This window comes from Tricharina praecox (genome assembly GCF_024521635.1).
Source record: "Tricharina praecox strain CBS 144465 chromosome Unknown BZA05scaffold_36, whole genome shotgun sequence".
In the NCBI taxonomy this organism is placed as follows: Eukaryota; Fungi; Ascomycota; class Pezizomycetes; order Pezizales; family Pyronemataceae; genus Tricharina; species Tricharina praecox.
The window spans coordinates 103,392-118,934 of NW_026250438.1; the positions used below are offsets into that span (position 1 = coordinate 103,392).

The 15,543-nt window shown below is 55.8% G+C and overlaps 5 protein-coding genes across 5 annotated transcripts; all 5 read left to right on the plus strand.

Moving 5' to 3' along the window:
* Positions 1-1,620: 1,620 nt before the first annotated feature.
* BZA05DRAFT_461825 (alkaline protease) lies at positions 1,621-3,406 on the plus strand (the record flags this gene model as incomplete). Its single annotated transcript, XM_051487689.1, has 3 exons — positions 1,621-2,377; positions 2,465-2,587; positions 2,660-3,406. The coding sequence occupies exons 1-3, from the start codon at positions 2,030-2,032 to the stop codon at positions 3,404-3,406; spliced, it is 1,218 nt and encodes a 405-aa protein (XP_051335303.1). The 5' UTR covers positions 1,621-2,029.
* Positions 3,407-5,438: 2,032 nt separating this feature from the next.
* Positions 5,439-7,599, plus strand: BZA05DRAFT_188693 (uncharacterized protein). Its single transcript, XM_051479385.1, has 4 exons — positions 5,439-5,701; positions 5,771-5,857; positions 5,926-6,038; positions 6,108-7,599. Exons 1-4 carry the CDS (start codon positions 5,681-5,683, stop codon positions 7,336-7,338), a joined length of 1,452 nt encoding a protein of 483 aa, XP_051335304.1. The 5' UTR covers positions 5,439-5,680; the 3' UTR covers positions 7,339-7,599.
* Positions 7,600-8,291: 692 nt separating this feature from the next.
* Positions 8,292-9,382, plus strand: BZA05DRAFT_359624 (oxidoreductase). The gene is made up of 2 exons (XM_051481473.1): positions 8,292-8,646; positions 8,725-9,382. The coding sequence occupies exons 1-2, from the start codon at positions 8,312-8,314 to the stop codon at positions 9,125-9,127; spliced, it is 738 nt and encodes a 245-aa protein (XP_051335305.1). The 5' UTR covers positions 8,292-8,311; the 3' UTR covers positions 9,128-9,382.
* A 732-nt stretch (positions 9,383-10,114) lies between these two features.
* On the plus strand, positions 10,115-11,190 carry BZA05DRAFT_188711 (uncharacterized protein). Its single transcript, XM_051479386.1, has one exon. The coding sequence runs from the start codon at positions 10,364-10,366 to the stop codon at positions 11,105-11,107; it is 744 nt and encodes a 247-aa protein (XP_051335306.1). The 5' UTR covers positions 10,115-10,363; the 3' UTR covers positions 11,108-11,190.
* A 1,582-nt stretch (positions 11,191-12,772) lies between these two features.
* Positions 12,773-14,421, plus strand: BZA05DRAFT_461836 (Aldehyde/histidinol dehydrogenase; the record flags this gene model as incomplete). The annotated part of the gene is made up of 4 exons (XM_051487690.1): positions 12,773-13,230; positions 13,305-13,698; positions 13,785-14,212; positions 14,277-14,421. 4 exons carry the CDS (start codon positions 12,773-12,775, stop codon positions 14,419-14,421), a joined length of 1,425 nt encoding a protein of 474 aa, XP_051335307.1.
* Between the last annotated feature and the right edge of the window lie 1,122 nt (positions 14,422-15,543).

A 15,543-nucleotide genomic window follows, 5' to 3' on the forward strand; every position in this document is an offset into this window, starting at 1 on the left:
TCCAGGACCTTCAAGACTACTAAGAAGCTCGTCGACTTATGGTACAGAGACATTCAGTTAACTACCTAGGTCACGTGGCTGAGAGGGATCAGGAGCTAGGTACTCTAGTTTGAACTTTGTGCAATTCGACGACGACGAACACCCAAAAAGGTTGATCACTCGAAACTTCCCAGGACTACCGTGGTACGTACCGCAGCCTTGAAACAAACTCCGTCATGCAATCCAGTCCTACCCCTACCCCAATAACAGACGGACTGACCGTGTGCATTAGATCACTGCATACGTCGGACCAATCGTTAGGCGGCTCTACCAGCTTCACTCAAGTGTACACACGCAGACACCCACCACATGTGTTCCCAACCCTCATACGAATCATACTCTGGATGGACGCAAGGCTAGAGTTTCTTCGAGCTGGGAAGTTGTGTATGTACGCAGTGCGTACGTACGTTCTTTTTGCTGCTTCTGGGGCCGCCCAACAGAATCGAAACTCGTATGTGGCTTACGCAGTCAAACCGGCGCAAGACATCGAAGCAAGGAAAGGAGATTTCTTTGGTACATAAGCGAACTTACGGATACTTTGGGCAGTAGGTACTCCACATAACTATGTCGATTGTGCCCAGATCATTGAACCCATTGGATGATGGACAGAGCTGAGGAACCCGCCAGGTGTTGGGCGATGCTGCCACCAACTGCCCAGTGCCCATGCATGCATGCAGCTCCTAAGTACTTTGCACGCATGTAGAGGGCGTGCGGCTGGTATGTACTCGAATGTGCAGGATACTTGGATGCGGAGACGCGAAGGGTTTTTTGTTTTGTTTACTCGTTGATTGCATGCGACCTATTACTAATAGTAGCTGGATCATGGCAGTATGGGAGGCTGAGATGTTCTCGTCTCGTGTGGTGAGTTTCTTGGCGAGAGTGACCGTCCGTGAACAGGAATTGAATCTGACAACTCGGCCAATTGGCATCCAATTGCCTCAACTGAGTGTTCGGATCCATCCTCATGAGCAGGCCACGGTGGCGGTAGTGGTGGACGTTGATTTCGACGCGGACGCCTCAGAATAACGAGTTGGTGCCCAACAAAAGAAACACCTTGGGGAAAAAAAGAAAACACACCAACCGACAGAACCACTTGCGTCCCGGCAGACAAGTACCAGTAACATTCGAGTACCGAACACACTTTTGTGTCACTTGATGGGGAAGTCCGAATCAACCAACCATCCGAAAGCAAAAGAAACCGCATGGACAAAAGGAAGGAAAGCCGGAAGCCAGTTGCAGTAGCCAAACGGTAGCGAGTCAAGATCGATCTGCCGGTGGTCTCCCCGGAAGCTGGATGTGTCCTTTCGAGGAATCTCAACCTACAGTATGTACTGGAGCCGAACTCTGTTCACCGAGAAGGTACTTGGACGGTAATATTTGCCCAACCCACTTTGTCGTCTCGAGGAGTAGCGCGTTCGAGCTTCGCTAAGCTTCGCTAAGCTTCGCAGCCGAGCTGAAGCTATACAATATCCAATGATAGATGAGCGTGCATTCGTGAGCCGTCCTTGCATGCGCAGGCCAGCGGCGAGTACTCTACATATGTATGTAGCCGGCCGAACCTAACATCTGCGTTCGGCAGCAGGGAACTCACTCCGCCCGCCATTCCTTGATCCTATCACGTCAAATCCCGTGCAGCGCGGGGATTTTTGGCATTGGACCACGAAGCTTATTTATATCCTCCAACGCAATCATCCACCACCACGCGTGTGGAGGAGATGGAGAACCCCTCATTCGCGGGGTGTACGATCACGCTCTGGGGCCCCCCACCGCTCCACCGCGACAGACCCTGGCGTCGCAAGATCGGTGCTTCCGTGGAGCCTGCTCGAGATATTTTGGCTCACGTACATACACGTATGCTTCGAGCTTCTCAGCCGTATGTATCAAAGGATGGCACTCCGTTGTCCGCTGGATAAATAGCAGACTGTCTCCACGGTGATTCCGTTCATCACATCCTCAGGTTCTCTCCGACTCCTTCGTATCGGCTCAAATCATGCAGTTCTTCCCGTCACTTCTGATTCTTGCGGCAGCGCTCCAGGGAGCCCTGGCTGCCACCGGAGATATCATCGAAGGTGCCTATATCGTCATGCTCAAACCCGAAACCCCGGAGCCGGAATTCGAAGCGCACTGCAGTTGGGCCGCAGGCATCCAATCCCCCGGTGTCGCGAAGGGGAGTGGCAACGGCGAGTTCCCCGAGGGGGTTCTAAAGCACACGTACCTGTTCGGAACCATGAAGGGATACGTTGGTACTTTCGACAACAAGACCATTGAGGAGATTGCCACTCGTCCTGAGGTCAATTACATCGAACCCGATCGCGTTGTCAGCGCCGCCAATCCCCTGGTAAGTTTGTGTGCGTGTGTGGGGGGAGCCTTCCCTCTTTGATTCGTTGACTTGCTAATAATCGCATTTTTTTTAACCATCCCGTAGATCACCCAATTCGACGCTGGCCCTGGTCTCGGACGCATTTCGCACCGCAGACCGTCAGTGAACTACGTCTACAGCGCCGATGCCGACAACTGTAATGGCACCACCGCATACGTCATCGACACTGTAAGCTTTTATTACCATTCCAAACACTTGAAGAGGGTGATTGCATTGTTCTGATGTCGAACTTTCCCTTAGGGTGTCCTTGCCACACACGAGCAATTCCAAGGCCGTGCCATCAACGTCGCCAACTTTGTCGACGGCGTCCCAACCGACGAGAATGGCCACGGAACGCACGTTGCCGGCATCATCGGCGGCCGGGACTTCGGAGTCTGCAAGGAGATCGAGCTCCTCGCCATAAAAGTTCTCGGCGCCGACGGCTTCGGCACGCTTTCCGGCGTCATCGCCGGTGTGCAATACGCCGCCACCGACGCCGCCAACGAGGGGCGCCGCGGCGCGTCCGTCGCCAACATGTCCCTCAGCTCGCTCCGCTCAGCCGCGCTGAACCTAGCCGTCAACAACGCCATCGACAGCGGCCTGCCGATCGCCGTCGCCGCCGGCAACAGCGACGCCGAAGCGAGCAACTACTCTCCCGCGTCGGTACCCATCGCGCTCACCGTCGCCGCCATTGACCCCACCACGGATGTCCGCGCCGGGTTCTCCAACTTCGGGCCCAGCGTCGACCTCTTCGCGCCCGGCGTCAACATTCTGTCCGCTTACATCGGCAGCAACGATGCGGTCGCCGTCCTGAGCGGAACCTCAATGGCCTCCCCGTTCGTCGCCGGCGTCGTCGCTTACTTCTTGGGCTTGTTCGGCGCCCTGACCCCCTGCGAGGTCACGGAGCTCCTGCTCGACGTCGCGACTAGGGGCAGGGTCATCGGTCCTGGCCCAGGATCTCCCAACGCGATTGTCTTCAACAACGCTACTGCTACGCGTTGTCGTTGATGGGAGGACTCACAAAGAGGGGGATGGCTGGCGGTATATAGCCGGTTAATTTCCTACGGGAAGGATATATAATGAGTAATATTAATAGAGCTCCGGACCGGCTAGATGAGCGCAAGTCTCTGGGAGAAATTATTCAGAATTGAGGTTTTCGAAAATCTGGAGTTGCGCGCAATTTGTGTGGACTTTGGACGTATGCACCCCCATGAGTCCGATTGATGGGCATCATGCCTTGCGGAAGAGGAAATTGCGAGCGAGCCATCAGCCATTCACCAGAGGAGTTAAGGTTCCTACTTTCTACGGATGAAGATGAACTCATGAAGTGAAGACCCTCCAGACTCCAGTACCGGCAAGAGGCTGCGCGGTGTGTACATTTGCACACCCATCGGAGCCCGGATAGTGGGGGTAGTGACGGTGAAAGTTTTATTTCCGATTGGTACCTACTTACCCCACCTCTGCACCTCAGTATGAGCACTGAATCGGTTCTACTATCGACCATGTACGCGGCATCACTCGCTTTACGAGTGATTTCGTATGAGAACTAACGGTCAAAGCGCCCTTGCCATCGCCCTCGCTAAGCGGGAGCATGGTGCGTTCGTCGCAGAGAAGTTAGAAGCGGGAGGAGAACCGGGCCGTCGAGAGGAATTCGCTACCTACATATCCGCACTGTCCGCTCCAAGCGCAGAAATCCTAGTGGGCAGTCGTGCACCGCCCACGGGTCGTTATCGGTCTTCGTTATATATAAGTACCGGTACCGGTACCTGGTTACCTCGCAAGTCTGATCGTATGTGCGTATAATCGCTCACGTTATATGTGTGTAGATACGCTCATGTGTACCTTCACAGCCCTCACGATCTTCAACCCTGACGAACCCGCCATCGTCGCGCTTCGCAGCTTCGCTCCGTCGAGGTTTTGATTGCGTCTACGTAGCCACTTGCGATCGCCCGCGATCGCCCGCGACCGCCGACGTTACTGCTCCACGAGCCGAAAACATGTACATGTATGTAGGTGCCCAGTGCAGTAACTTTCGATCATTCATAGCAATCAGCCACAGTGACTTCCGTACAGTGGGATTCTGGTGTCGTCGGTATGTATCATAGAAACGGACCACTTCATGGCCCATCACCCGCCGTTCTCGAACGTAGTTGGTGATCGGTGCTGAATTGAGTCTTGTAGGTACTGTGCAAATAGTATTCTCCTCAATACATAATAGCGATCTATTGTTCTACGATGCCTATACTTCGTACCGTACCTATTTCTCACGGCTGCGCCAGTTTCGCCACTGTACTCGCATGTAAGGGTAAGTGGTGCCTCGCCTTGCGCTTATAAGTCGCAGTGGTGGTGAGACACAACTTATCGGCTGTGCCTGGTATGTACTGTAGCCATCTTCATCGAGACATGTGGCGTATACTCGCAGTGTGTGGGTTTCGCGGTCGATCGCGCGGAACAGGCGTCCGGAGTTACACGGCGGACCACTCGCCGGGGCTAGAACTTTTGGATCTACATAGGAAGTAATCTAAGTACTCTACATGGTACTTCGCCACGCATGGGTTTCTCTCACACCGTGCGGGCGATTCTCATAGAAGCATCGGATCGGCGACATCGGTCGAATAAACGAAAACAATAAAAAGCTCGGATCGGCGGCCGGGTGCTACCACGGGATTCAATTCGACTCCCAGCCAAATGGAACTGTCTCCCGTAGATGACTAGTGATGTGATTCCGACGGACCAATTGTCGCACGGCACGTTATGTCGCTTGTTTCGCTCCGTGGCGCCGCCCTGGTACATAGAGTACTCTAGCTTCGTCCTGACGTGGCCTAGCATCGATCACCAGCCCTCTTTTTTTTTCTTCAACAAATTAATTTGGTGGCTGGAAACGCAGCGAGGTGTTTTGTGTGGACTTTTGGGGGAATGGGCTGCCCGGATCAGGAATTCTGTGGCTGTTCTCGCAGGCATACATGGTAGCGTCGGGGATAAACAGCGGCCACTCGAGTGGGAACATCCCCCTGTCTGTTGGTTGGCAGCACAGCGCTGCCGCGAGCCCAGCCAGTGGCCACCGGGAACTGAACTGGTTCGTGTTGCTGTTCATTTTTCCGGTCCGATGACGTTGGCGCCTATGTACGTACTGTGCTGTGCTTTCCCGCTTTGCTGCTGTGCTCTGCTCTGCTCTGCTTGCTTGCAGTGCGTCTGAGATGCCGAAAGATCTTCTCTGCTCCATTCACCGTCAAAACCTTCGTCCTTCTTCGTCCATACTACCAACCCCCCGTGTTTCCAGTGATGCGGCTATCGTTTATCCTCGTGAGCGCTCTCACCGCCGTAGCGTCCGCGTCTCCAGCAGATCCCAATGATCTAGCGGATCTGCTGCAGCGGAGGGATGGCCAGCTTCGCCGTCGTGCCCTCTCCGACGTTATCAATAACCTCCTCAGTGGGATCAATCTGGACGACATCGCCCAGGTATGAACAAGATAGATATATCTCTTTCTCTGTCGGTCGGCACCGAGCTCTCGTGTTGACGCTCGCAGGGAATTCTGCCCGATTTTTTCAGCTGGATTCCAAACACCGACCGGATCCAAAGCGAATTGAGAATCAGTGACGATGCCGTCAACAGCTTGCCGGTGAAGGTTCTCAACATGCCGTATGTCTCCACGTCCATTGTTGTTGCTGTCATGACTTCTGGGAACTGATGTGTTTCTGTGTGTCAAAGGGCGTATGCGAACTGGTCAGACAATGCCTGGAACGTCCGCTTCCACGCGTGGGCGTACAAAGAACCGTTCGCGTTCGACAACGACAGCAGCATCGTGACGACCAGCACCCTCGATCGAGCGGCCAATGTGTTCCTGCCCGACTTCGACGTTTCGGAGCTGCAGCCGAACGAGCAAACGAACGCTCGCAACCTGACCTCGGCCATCCTGTCGCTGCCGGTCGATGGCCAGCAGCTCGAGTTCCATCTCAAAGTCCGTCCCGGCCAGAACAGCACGTCCGCGCTATCGCCGTGGACGGGGAGGGTCGTTTGGCCAGTGGAAACGGATGCCAGAGGCGAGATCGACGGCTTCGTGTCGGTCCCCATCGAGCCCACCGGTGGTACCGGCACATGGCTTCCCGACGGCTCGCAGGTGAGTGACATCGTGCAGCTAGATATGCACACCCAAGGGACGGACACGGGCAACTCGACGGTGTATCTCGTTCCCCCGGAAGGAGTGATTGTGCTCTCGGACATCGACGACATCCTGCGAGTGACCAAGATCTACCAGCCGACGGAGGGACTCCTCAACTCGTTCGCGCGCGACTTCGTTCCGTGGATGAACATGCCGCAGCGCTTTGCCGAGTGGAAGGCGCAGTACCCCGACCAGCCGTACCACTTCCACTACCTGACCACGACGCCGCAGCAGGCGACGCGCAAGTACGCCGAGTTCATCTATAACACGTACCCTCTGGGCTCATTCGACACGCGGCCGCTGAACTTCACGACGGTGGAGCAGACGTTCGCGGTGCGCAAATTCCTGCTCGAGCGGATCCTGCGGACGTTCCCGCGGCGCCGCTTCGTGCTCATCGGCGACACGACGAACTCCGACGTGATGAGCGGCTACCCGGAGGTGGCAAAGGCGTACGCCAACGTCCAGTGCATCCTGCTGCGCAACGTCTCCGCCACCGACAGTGCGAACAGGTTCCCGTACGATACTAGCGGCTTCAACGGCCTCGACCGCGCAAAGTACATGTTCTTCCGAACCCCTGATGACCTCGCCGGCCTCGACTTTGGCAGCGGCGATTGCGTAAACACTACCGTGCCGCAAAGTGTCACCTTTGGCTGGCAGAACTTGCCGCTCGGAGTGCGTGATCAGACTACCAGCGACGGTGGCGGCAGCTCGAAGGCCGCCGTTGAGAAGGTCTGGTGGGTCGTGATGGTTGCGGCTGTGGCGCTGTGGTCGACGCTGTAAATGGTGGACACTGGATAAGACTTTATGACGAATGATGAGGAACGATACGAGGCATTGCGTGGGAGCGTTTAGCGGGAATGTTTTGGGCTTGTGCATGTGTTTTATTTTTGGTTTATTTTTGTACCATGATGGGCGATGTCGATGGATGGATGTTGATGTTGATGCTGATGCTGATGTATATACCCCTTCCTGTCTCTACTGCACTACGCTTGCGAGGCTATGGGCGACAATCGAATGATGAATTACTGACTGTTGATGCCGCTTCGTCACTCGTGTCTTGTTGTTTTGTCTCCAGTGCATCCGACCATTCTTCCCGACATGGCAGCCCCTTACCTAAGTGCTTATGTACTCATGTACCTGACGTCCCCGCGTTCCACGGAAGTGTCTAGCGATGCGCCGATGCCGACATAGCTCGACGGGACTCCGTCGTCGAACGTTCTGTTTATGCCGTGCTCCAGCTACCTATTCCGTCGCACGTGGCTGATTGGCGGTACCTATCTCCAATGTCCATCATTCGCACGAGTATATCCTCATCCGGCCATCCATTTGCATCCATGGTTCCATATGCATCGTCCAATATGCACCACCCCACAAACTCTACTCTACTTTGCGCAGCCTATCTACATAACTAACCGCGGTTGATCGATAATCAAAGAATTGCATTGAACCAAAGCTCTACTATATCTAACTACCTGTCAAGCAGTGAGCACGTCACCGCCGCCGGGCATTTCAAATCAGCTTTGGACTCGGGGCATAGGTGGCCCAGCAATTGCCCGCATAGTTATTTCAAATCAGCTTCAGCCTTCGGTATCGTGGTATGTAAGTGCGTAAGTATAAACTCTCCATACCCCACCCCGCAATCGGGTAGAGATCCATCATCCATCGTACGCAACAACAACAACCACTTCCCAACCAACAGCAGAAACCACCACCACCTACCCCCCCCCCCCCCCCCCTCCCCCAACCCCTCACCATGCCACTCCTCAAGCCCCTCGCCATAATCGCCGGCGTCGGCCCAGGCACCGGTGCCTCCCTGGCCGCCCGTTTCGGGCGCACCTACACCGTGGCGCTTCTCGCGCGGACCTCGGGTGCAGCAGAGCAGATCCTTGCGTCCATCGGCGGGGACGGGATCGCGGTGGCGACGGACGTAACAGATCCGGTCAGCATTGCGGCAGCGTTCGGGCGAATCCGCGAGGCGTACGCGGACCGTCCGCTCGCTGCCGCGGTATACAATGTTGCGAGCAGAGTGAAAAAGCCGTTTTTGGAGCTGAGTCTTGACGAGTTCGAGAGTGGGTGGGCTACGGGGGGGTGAGTTCTCCTTTTGCTGCGGGTGTGCGGGGGGGAGGAGGGATGCTGGGGGTGGTGCTGATACCAGAGGGTGACCAGGCGCGGCCCGTTCCTCTTCTCGCAGCACGCGCTACCGCTGCTGCTGACCGCTGGAGCTTCGGACACCGCCGGTGCCTACACGCCGTCGCTGATCTTTACGGGGGCGACGGCGTCGGTCAAGGCCAATGCCGAGAGCGCGGCGTTCGCGACGCAGAAGTGGGCGCAGCGCGCGCTGGCACAGAGTCTGGCCAAAGAGTTTGGGCCAAGAGGGGTCCATGTCGCGCACGTCATCGTTGATGGCCCGATTGATACCCCCAGGATCAGGGAGATGTTTAAGGGCGTCGATGAAAAGGGGCTTATTGATCCGGACGCTATTGCGGACGCGTATTGGTGGCTGCATACGCAGGATAAGAGGGCACTGACTTGGGAGGTCGATTTGAGGACGGGGGTTGAGAAGTGGTAGTTAAAGGCGGCGGGGAGGGGGGGATGGAGGATATAATGAATTTTTTGCTGCTGTACCTATGGACCATGTGAAGGAATGGAGCATGGACAGATCGGAGGTGGTGCTAAGTCCGGTCATGATTGTATTCCCGAATCATTGTCCCCTTCATGTTCCACCGCGAAGTATTGCCTATGCTTAAACATGTGCGTCGTAAATCATGTCCAAGCGTATGTAGATGCGGGGATAACTAGAGGCCGCCCATAGGGCTGATTCGCTTAACCCCGCCGGCCTTAAGCATTGTAGTGAAGGCCCTTCGGAAGTATCTCACGCGGCGGGGATATATCATATCCGCTGTGTGATCAGGGGATCTCGTGCAATAGGTAAGCACATGGTTACATACCGGTGGGTATGCTGTGTTACCGGTACGTATATATTCCTAGTGTTACCCGGGCCCAGACCGTATGTAATACCGTAATTTGCCTACTCCAAGGTAGATCTATGGCGGACACGCACTCGAGCATAGCATAGCATGGCCCACAGAAAGGATGACACTGTGAAACACACAGTTCACACTACACACCCACCGACTCACCGAGTACGAACCCGGAGTTTTTGTTAAGGCGCAATGCACAGTCAGCCGCCAGGGCCAGGGCCGGAGCCGGAGCCGGAGCCGGATATGTCTGCTGGTGTGCCCCGGAGATTCCGCAGCGGGTGCCCGGTGAGCGAGCAGCGATCAATGAGCAACGAGCAATGCGCATCCCTACATACTCTAACCTACTCTAATGTACTCGGCTAACGATCTATATCCGCGTTGCACAAAAACGTTTGTCTGTGTGCCTACGCTGTGTGCCCGTGTATTTGCGCTGTGCGCGGGGATAATGGAGTAAGGTCCGGGTTATCGAAATCCCCGCACGTGGTGTGCGCGGGGCGGCGCGGGGTTGGTCGGTCGGTCGGTGGGCCTGAGAAGATACGTACCTAGGCCTCCCGGTGAAGGCGCCGTGGATTCGATTCGGCCGTATCGCCGGCGGAGGTGTGTTTGGAGTTCAATGTCTCCGGGGAAGGGAGTGATGGAGGGAGGGATGGAGGAAGAAGGGAGGGAGACATAAAAGCGATGTGATGTCCTGACTATTGAGCTCATCATCAGCTTCATCATCAGATCCAAACATCTACAGCTACAGCCTCAACTTCATCTTCACTTCACTCCCACTCCTCCAACGAGCCCACCACCACCACTACCACCACCACCACTACAGCACCATGTCTCTCACCGGCAAAGTCGCCCTCGTAACCGGCAGCTCCAAGGGCATCGGAGCAGCCATCGCCAAGAACCTCGCCGCGCAGGGGGCCAGCGTAGTGATCAACTTCAGCTCCTCGCAGCCCGAAGCCGAGCTGCTTCTATCTACGCTGCCGAACCCAAGCACGCACCTTCTGCTACAAGCCGACGTCTCCTCCGTCCCGGCGTGCCAGAAGCTCGTGGCGGACACAGTCGCAAGATACGGCAAGATCGACTTCCTCGTGCTGAACGCGGGGTGGATGCCGTCTGCGGACCTTCGCGACACGACAGAGGCGGTCTTCGACCGCTGCTACAACACCAACGTCAAGGGCCCGTTCTTCCTTTCGCAGACGGCGGCGCCGCACATGCCCGACGGCGAGGGGCGCATCGTGTTCTTCTCGACGAGCCTGACGGCCGCGAGCGTGCTCACCCCCGCGTACACGCTCTATGTCAGCACCAAGGGCGCCATTGAGCAAATGGTCAGGGGCGTGAGTAAGGACCTAGGCCGTAGGGGCATCGCGGTCAATTGTGTCAGTCCCGGCCCCACGAGGACGGACTTGTTCCTTAAGGGGAAGACCGAGCAGGTCGTGGAGATGTTTGAGGGGATGAGCCCAGCGGGCCGCATCGGCGAGCCGGAGGATATCGCTGCGGTCGTGGTGTTCCTGTGCCAGAAGGAGGCGGGCTGGACGATGGGGCAGAATATTAGGGTCAATGGCGGCTTTGCTTAGAGAGGGAGAGGGAGATGGATTATGTAGTCTCTTGTATCGGAAATTGTATGACCTTTGGCACCATTGCGTTCAGCCTCATGGCCTTTCAAATCACCGTGAAGAACCGGATGTATGTGTCTTTATACGCAAATACATACCCTATGCAAGTATCAGCCCACCGCCGCAGCCCTCCCCCAGGATCAGCAGGAATCATCTCGTCTCCAGCAAAGTCCATGCCGATCTTCAACTAACCTATCCTCCGGCGCCTGCAGGCTGCGATAGCCCGTTCTCGACCTAAGCAGGTATATAAGCACTCTACCACTTACCGCCGACCGGTACCAGTCACGGCATCAACAGAGTTATATCCGCCTTCCGTCCGCCCAACTTCCTCCAACAACCAACAGCAATGATTCACTTCGGGCAGGTACCAGAACATAAAGTGATAGGTAAGTATCACGGAAGCCTTCCGTAAGGCCGGGGGACTCCGCCGAAGCATATATAAGGCTCGGCACTGCTTTCATGTCACCGAGATCTACCGGTAACTAATAGTTGAATACGTAGCGCCGTTGCAAGATTGATAAGCGCGGGCTCGGGTGTCTGCAATGTGCAGTGTAACTATTAGCCATAAGTGTACAATACGAGAAGCTCGTTTTACAAATCATCAATGATCAAAGGAACTCGTATTTAGGCATTGAGGGGGCGCGGAGGCAGAGGCGGCTTGTGACCATCGGCGATCGTCGGAGAGAGGAGACCTTGTTGAGTCCCGGTGGGACCTGATCCAGACCCGATGCGGTCATCCAACGTTTACCTGCCTCTGTTGTCACTACTTCTGTCTACCTGTTGTTGTTGTTCTCTGGTCATCAATCCTCATCAGTACATCAGTTCATCACCCTTTGAAGTTTTCTGCTGTTGCTCTTGAATCGATTGATTCTTTAATCACCTCCCATCCATAGGCCTCTCAGCATTGCACCTGTCATTCTGTAAGTACATACTCTAGGTACCGGTACATATGTGCATACATAGAACCCGTTGGGCTTGGCTTCACCTAGCTGCATATCGTCCTCTGGTTCGGCAGCGTTCTGTGGCGGCGTCCACCATCGATATGGTCACTGATCAGTGGTCAGTGGTCGCGGGATCCTGTAGAAAGCGGGGCTGAACTTTCATCCATTTTTGACTTCACTTTTGGACCGAAACTGCGCTACGATCTCGGCTACTTGAGCAGATGATCGGTTGAATGGCGATGCTAGCGCATCAGGCTAGAGCTGTCTCAACGTTAGTGCATAAACTGTACCCCACATACGCACATCTACCAAGACAGGTACCGTATCTGCTCACCTGTATGTACGGATGCATTCCGAGTGGTAAAATGTTCTAAAGAGTTGAAGTAATACAGATCACCGAGCTTTGTGGAAGATTATTCGTGGATAAAGCATATATCCGGGGCGATGAGATGCGTAAGAATGACGGTATCCCTAGCGCATCTAAGGCAATGGGCATCTCGTCCGGCGCCGGCTTTAGCTAACTAACGCCTTTGCCCCACATTTCGCCTCCAGGGTCCTGCGACGGCAAGCCATCACGGGCGTAACGGAGGTCCACCATGTGGGGGCTATAAAGATCCACGGCACCCGCCACGAATGACGAAAGCCAATCCCCATTAGCGAATCCAGATAGACAAGACAAGACAAGATGAAGCCCGACACCTCCTTCACGGTTCCATTCCTGATCGACGGCGAGACGACGACGGGCTCGACGGGCGCCTCGTTCCCCGTGTACAGTCCGGCGACCGGCGAAGCCTTGTGGAACGGTGCCTCCGCGTCGCTCGAGGACGTGGAGGCGGTAGTTGCGGCGGCGACTGCGGCGCTGCCTGGTTGGAGGGCCACAAAGTTTAGCAAGCGCCGCGATCTGATAATCCGCGCGGCGCAGCTGCTAGAGGAGAGGGCCAATGAGCTGAAGGCGGCTATGATGGCGGAGACAGCCGCCGACGACGGCTGGGCTGGCTTCAACGTTTCGAATGCGGCAGGCGTGCTCAAGGGTGTCGCTAGTAGGGTCACCTCGATTGAGGGCCGGATTCCAGAGAGCGATTCGGATGCTACAGTATTGATCCTGAAGGAGCCGTATGGTGTTGTGCTTGCGATTGCGCCATGGTCTGTCGTCCTGCTCCTCCTCCTCCTCCTCCACGTTTCCCCCCTCCCCCATTCAGTCTATTGACAAAATTTAGGAATGCGCCGATCATCCTCGCCGTGCGCGCGATCGTCTTCCCGCTCGCCGCGGGCAACACCGTGATCTTCAAGTCGTCCGAGCTATCACCGCGCACTCACTTCCTCGTAGCGGAGGTATTCCAGCTCGCCGGGTTCCCGAAGGGCACCGTCAACCTGCTAGGCCACTCGCGGGAGAACGCGCCAATGATCACCACGGCGCTGATCCAGGCGCCCGCCGTGCGCAAGGTCAACTTCACCGGCTCCACACCGATCGGAAGGAAGATCGCGGCGCTGGCGGGTGAGAATCTGAAGCCGGTCACCCTCGAGCTCGGAGGGAAGGCCCCTATGATCGTGTTTGAGGACGCGGATCTGGCGAAGGCCGCCGAGGCGGGCGTTTTTGGCGCTTTTCATCATGTGCATTCCGTTCCGTTTTTGTTTTCCCTGGCCGATGAGGTGCAGCGATGCGTGCATAAATACTAACGATGGGCTTCAAAACATAGGCTGGCCAGATCTGCATGTCCTGCGAGAAGATCCTAGTGCACAAGTCGATCGCGGCAGCGTTTACCACGGCGCTGAAAGCCGGCGTGACGAAGATGTACGGCACGTCGCAAGTGCTGATCCAATCGGCGGGGTCCAAGAGGGTGTCGGAGCTGCTCTTCGACGCGGTGAAGCACGGCGCGACACTGCACCCGACGCTCGAGAACCCCTCCAACCCTAACGAGCATCACAACGTTGTCGTCACCGACGTCACGACGGACATGGCGCTGTGGCGGACCGAGTCCTTCGGCCCGGTCGTGATGGTGGCCGAGTTCTCGGACGAGGCCGAGGCCGTCAGGATGGCGAATGATACCGATTATGGACTCTCGGCGGCGGTTTGGACGAGAGATGTGGCCAGGGGCATCAGGATTGCGAAATTGATCGAGAGCGGGTATGCAGCATGAAATTCCTCCGGTGGCTGCACGGTTGACTGACGCTGATCTACTATAATCTAGGGCGGTGCATATCAACGGACCGACGGTGCACGATGAGGTAGCCCTGCCGCACGGAGGTGTGAAGAACAGCGGCTACGGGCGATTCGGAAGCACGGATGGACTGGAGGAGTTCTTGACTACGAAGACGATCACATTCAGAGGATAGAGATCATCAGGCCGCCGAGAGGAGAGGGGTACCGGGTATTCGATATCGTGTATTGAGTAGCGTAGCGTGGATCCATATGTATGATACGAGAATCCGCATTGTCCGAACAAGTTTGCTTGCTCGCATGTAGTTACTATTCTACACGCACAGAGGCGACCAAGCCACCATACATAGGCGCCCCCAATTCCAGAATGCCGTGAAGCGTGCCGCCACCATGCGAATGCATCCAATCGCGCCCATCGCGCGCATCGCGCTCCCTGCCTCCGCCTCCACGGGTGGGTGGGAGATCCCCCAAACCGTGCGGGGCAAACCCGCATGGACTAGTAGTCTACAGTCAAAGCTCTTTTTCAGACTAGTTCGCGCGGGGGTGAAACGGATGTGCCGATCTCATCTTTTGGAGGGGGGTTCGATCCTCGGGTTCGAGCTTGCCTATTGGATATCTAGGTCATGATAGTTGCTCCCCAGCAGGTATGCCATGAGTCATGTTCCAACAGATAGGTAGGTATTCATGACCGGCTCCACAGAGGCCGGAGTCTGAACGGGATCTGGAGTAGAATAATTGGCCAGGCCGAGGAAGAACTGGTGTACCGTAGTACGCCCACCCGCTGTTGTGGACTTATAGTACACACCGAGCGCACATCGGTACCTTTGGGGCGTGCTGGTTGTCGTAACTTAGTACACAACCTTTTGCGGAACCGGGCCTGGACACGAGTGCTATCCCATGTTGCTCGCGGAACGATCCTGTAGGCTGTTTGCAATTAGCGTGGGATTTCCCGAAGGAGCAATGACATGGGGGCGGGGCGCGGGGCGGGACGGTCCGTGCGGATGCCGAGGGAACTGGTGTCCAGTCGATAGACAATCTTGCCGCTAAGCCGGCTATGCGAGTACCGTGGTTAAGTCCTTTCCATCTGGTCTTACATGGTCGTCTTTCCATCCTTACTTCCGTACCTACGGTACTGTGAATACGGTACCGATACAAAAAGATATCCACTTCTTCCGAAGTCTGCATAACTCCTACATACATACACTGAAGATTCTTATCCTATCCTATCCTGGCTGAGGCGGCGTTTGTGGACATCGGCTCGAGTGCCTATCGTTATGTGGAATCGATACCCATCCTCA

What these genes read in the sequence shown, in the direction of transcription:
- BZA05DRAFT_188693 (XM_051479385.1), top strand. Translation starts at nt 5,681, where the DNA reads ATGCGGCTATCGTTTATCCTC. An exon ending in ATCTGGACGACATCGCCCAG is followed by an intron (nt 5,858 to 5,925) that starts GTATGAACAAGA and finishes TGACGCTCGCAG; the next exon opens with GGAATTCTGCCCGATTTTTT. An exon ending in GTGAAGGTTCTCAACATGCC is followed by an intron (nt 6,039 to 6,107) that starts GTATGTCTCCAC and finishes TGTGTGTCAAAG; the next exon opens with GGCGTATGCGAACTGGTCAG.
- BZA05DRAFT_359624 (XM_051481473.1), top strand. Translation starts at nt 8,312, where the DNA reads ATGCCACTCCTCAAGCCCCTCGCCATAATCGCCGGCGTCGGCCCAGGC. An exon ending in AGTGGGTGGGCTACGGGGGG is followed by an intron (nt 8,647 to 8,724) that starts GTGAGTTCTCCT and finishes GAGGGTGACCAG; the next exon opens with GCGCGGCCCGTTCCTCTTCT.
- BZA05DRAFT_188711 (XM_051479386.1), top strand. Translation starts at nt 10,364, where the DNA reads ATGTCTCTCACCGGCAAAGTCGCCCTCGTAACCGGCAGCTCCAAGGGC.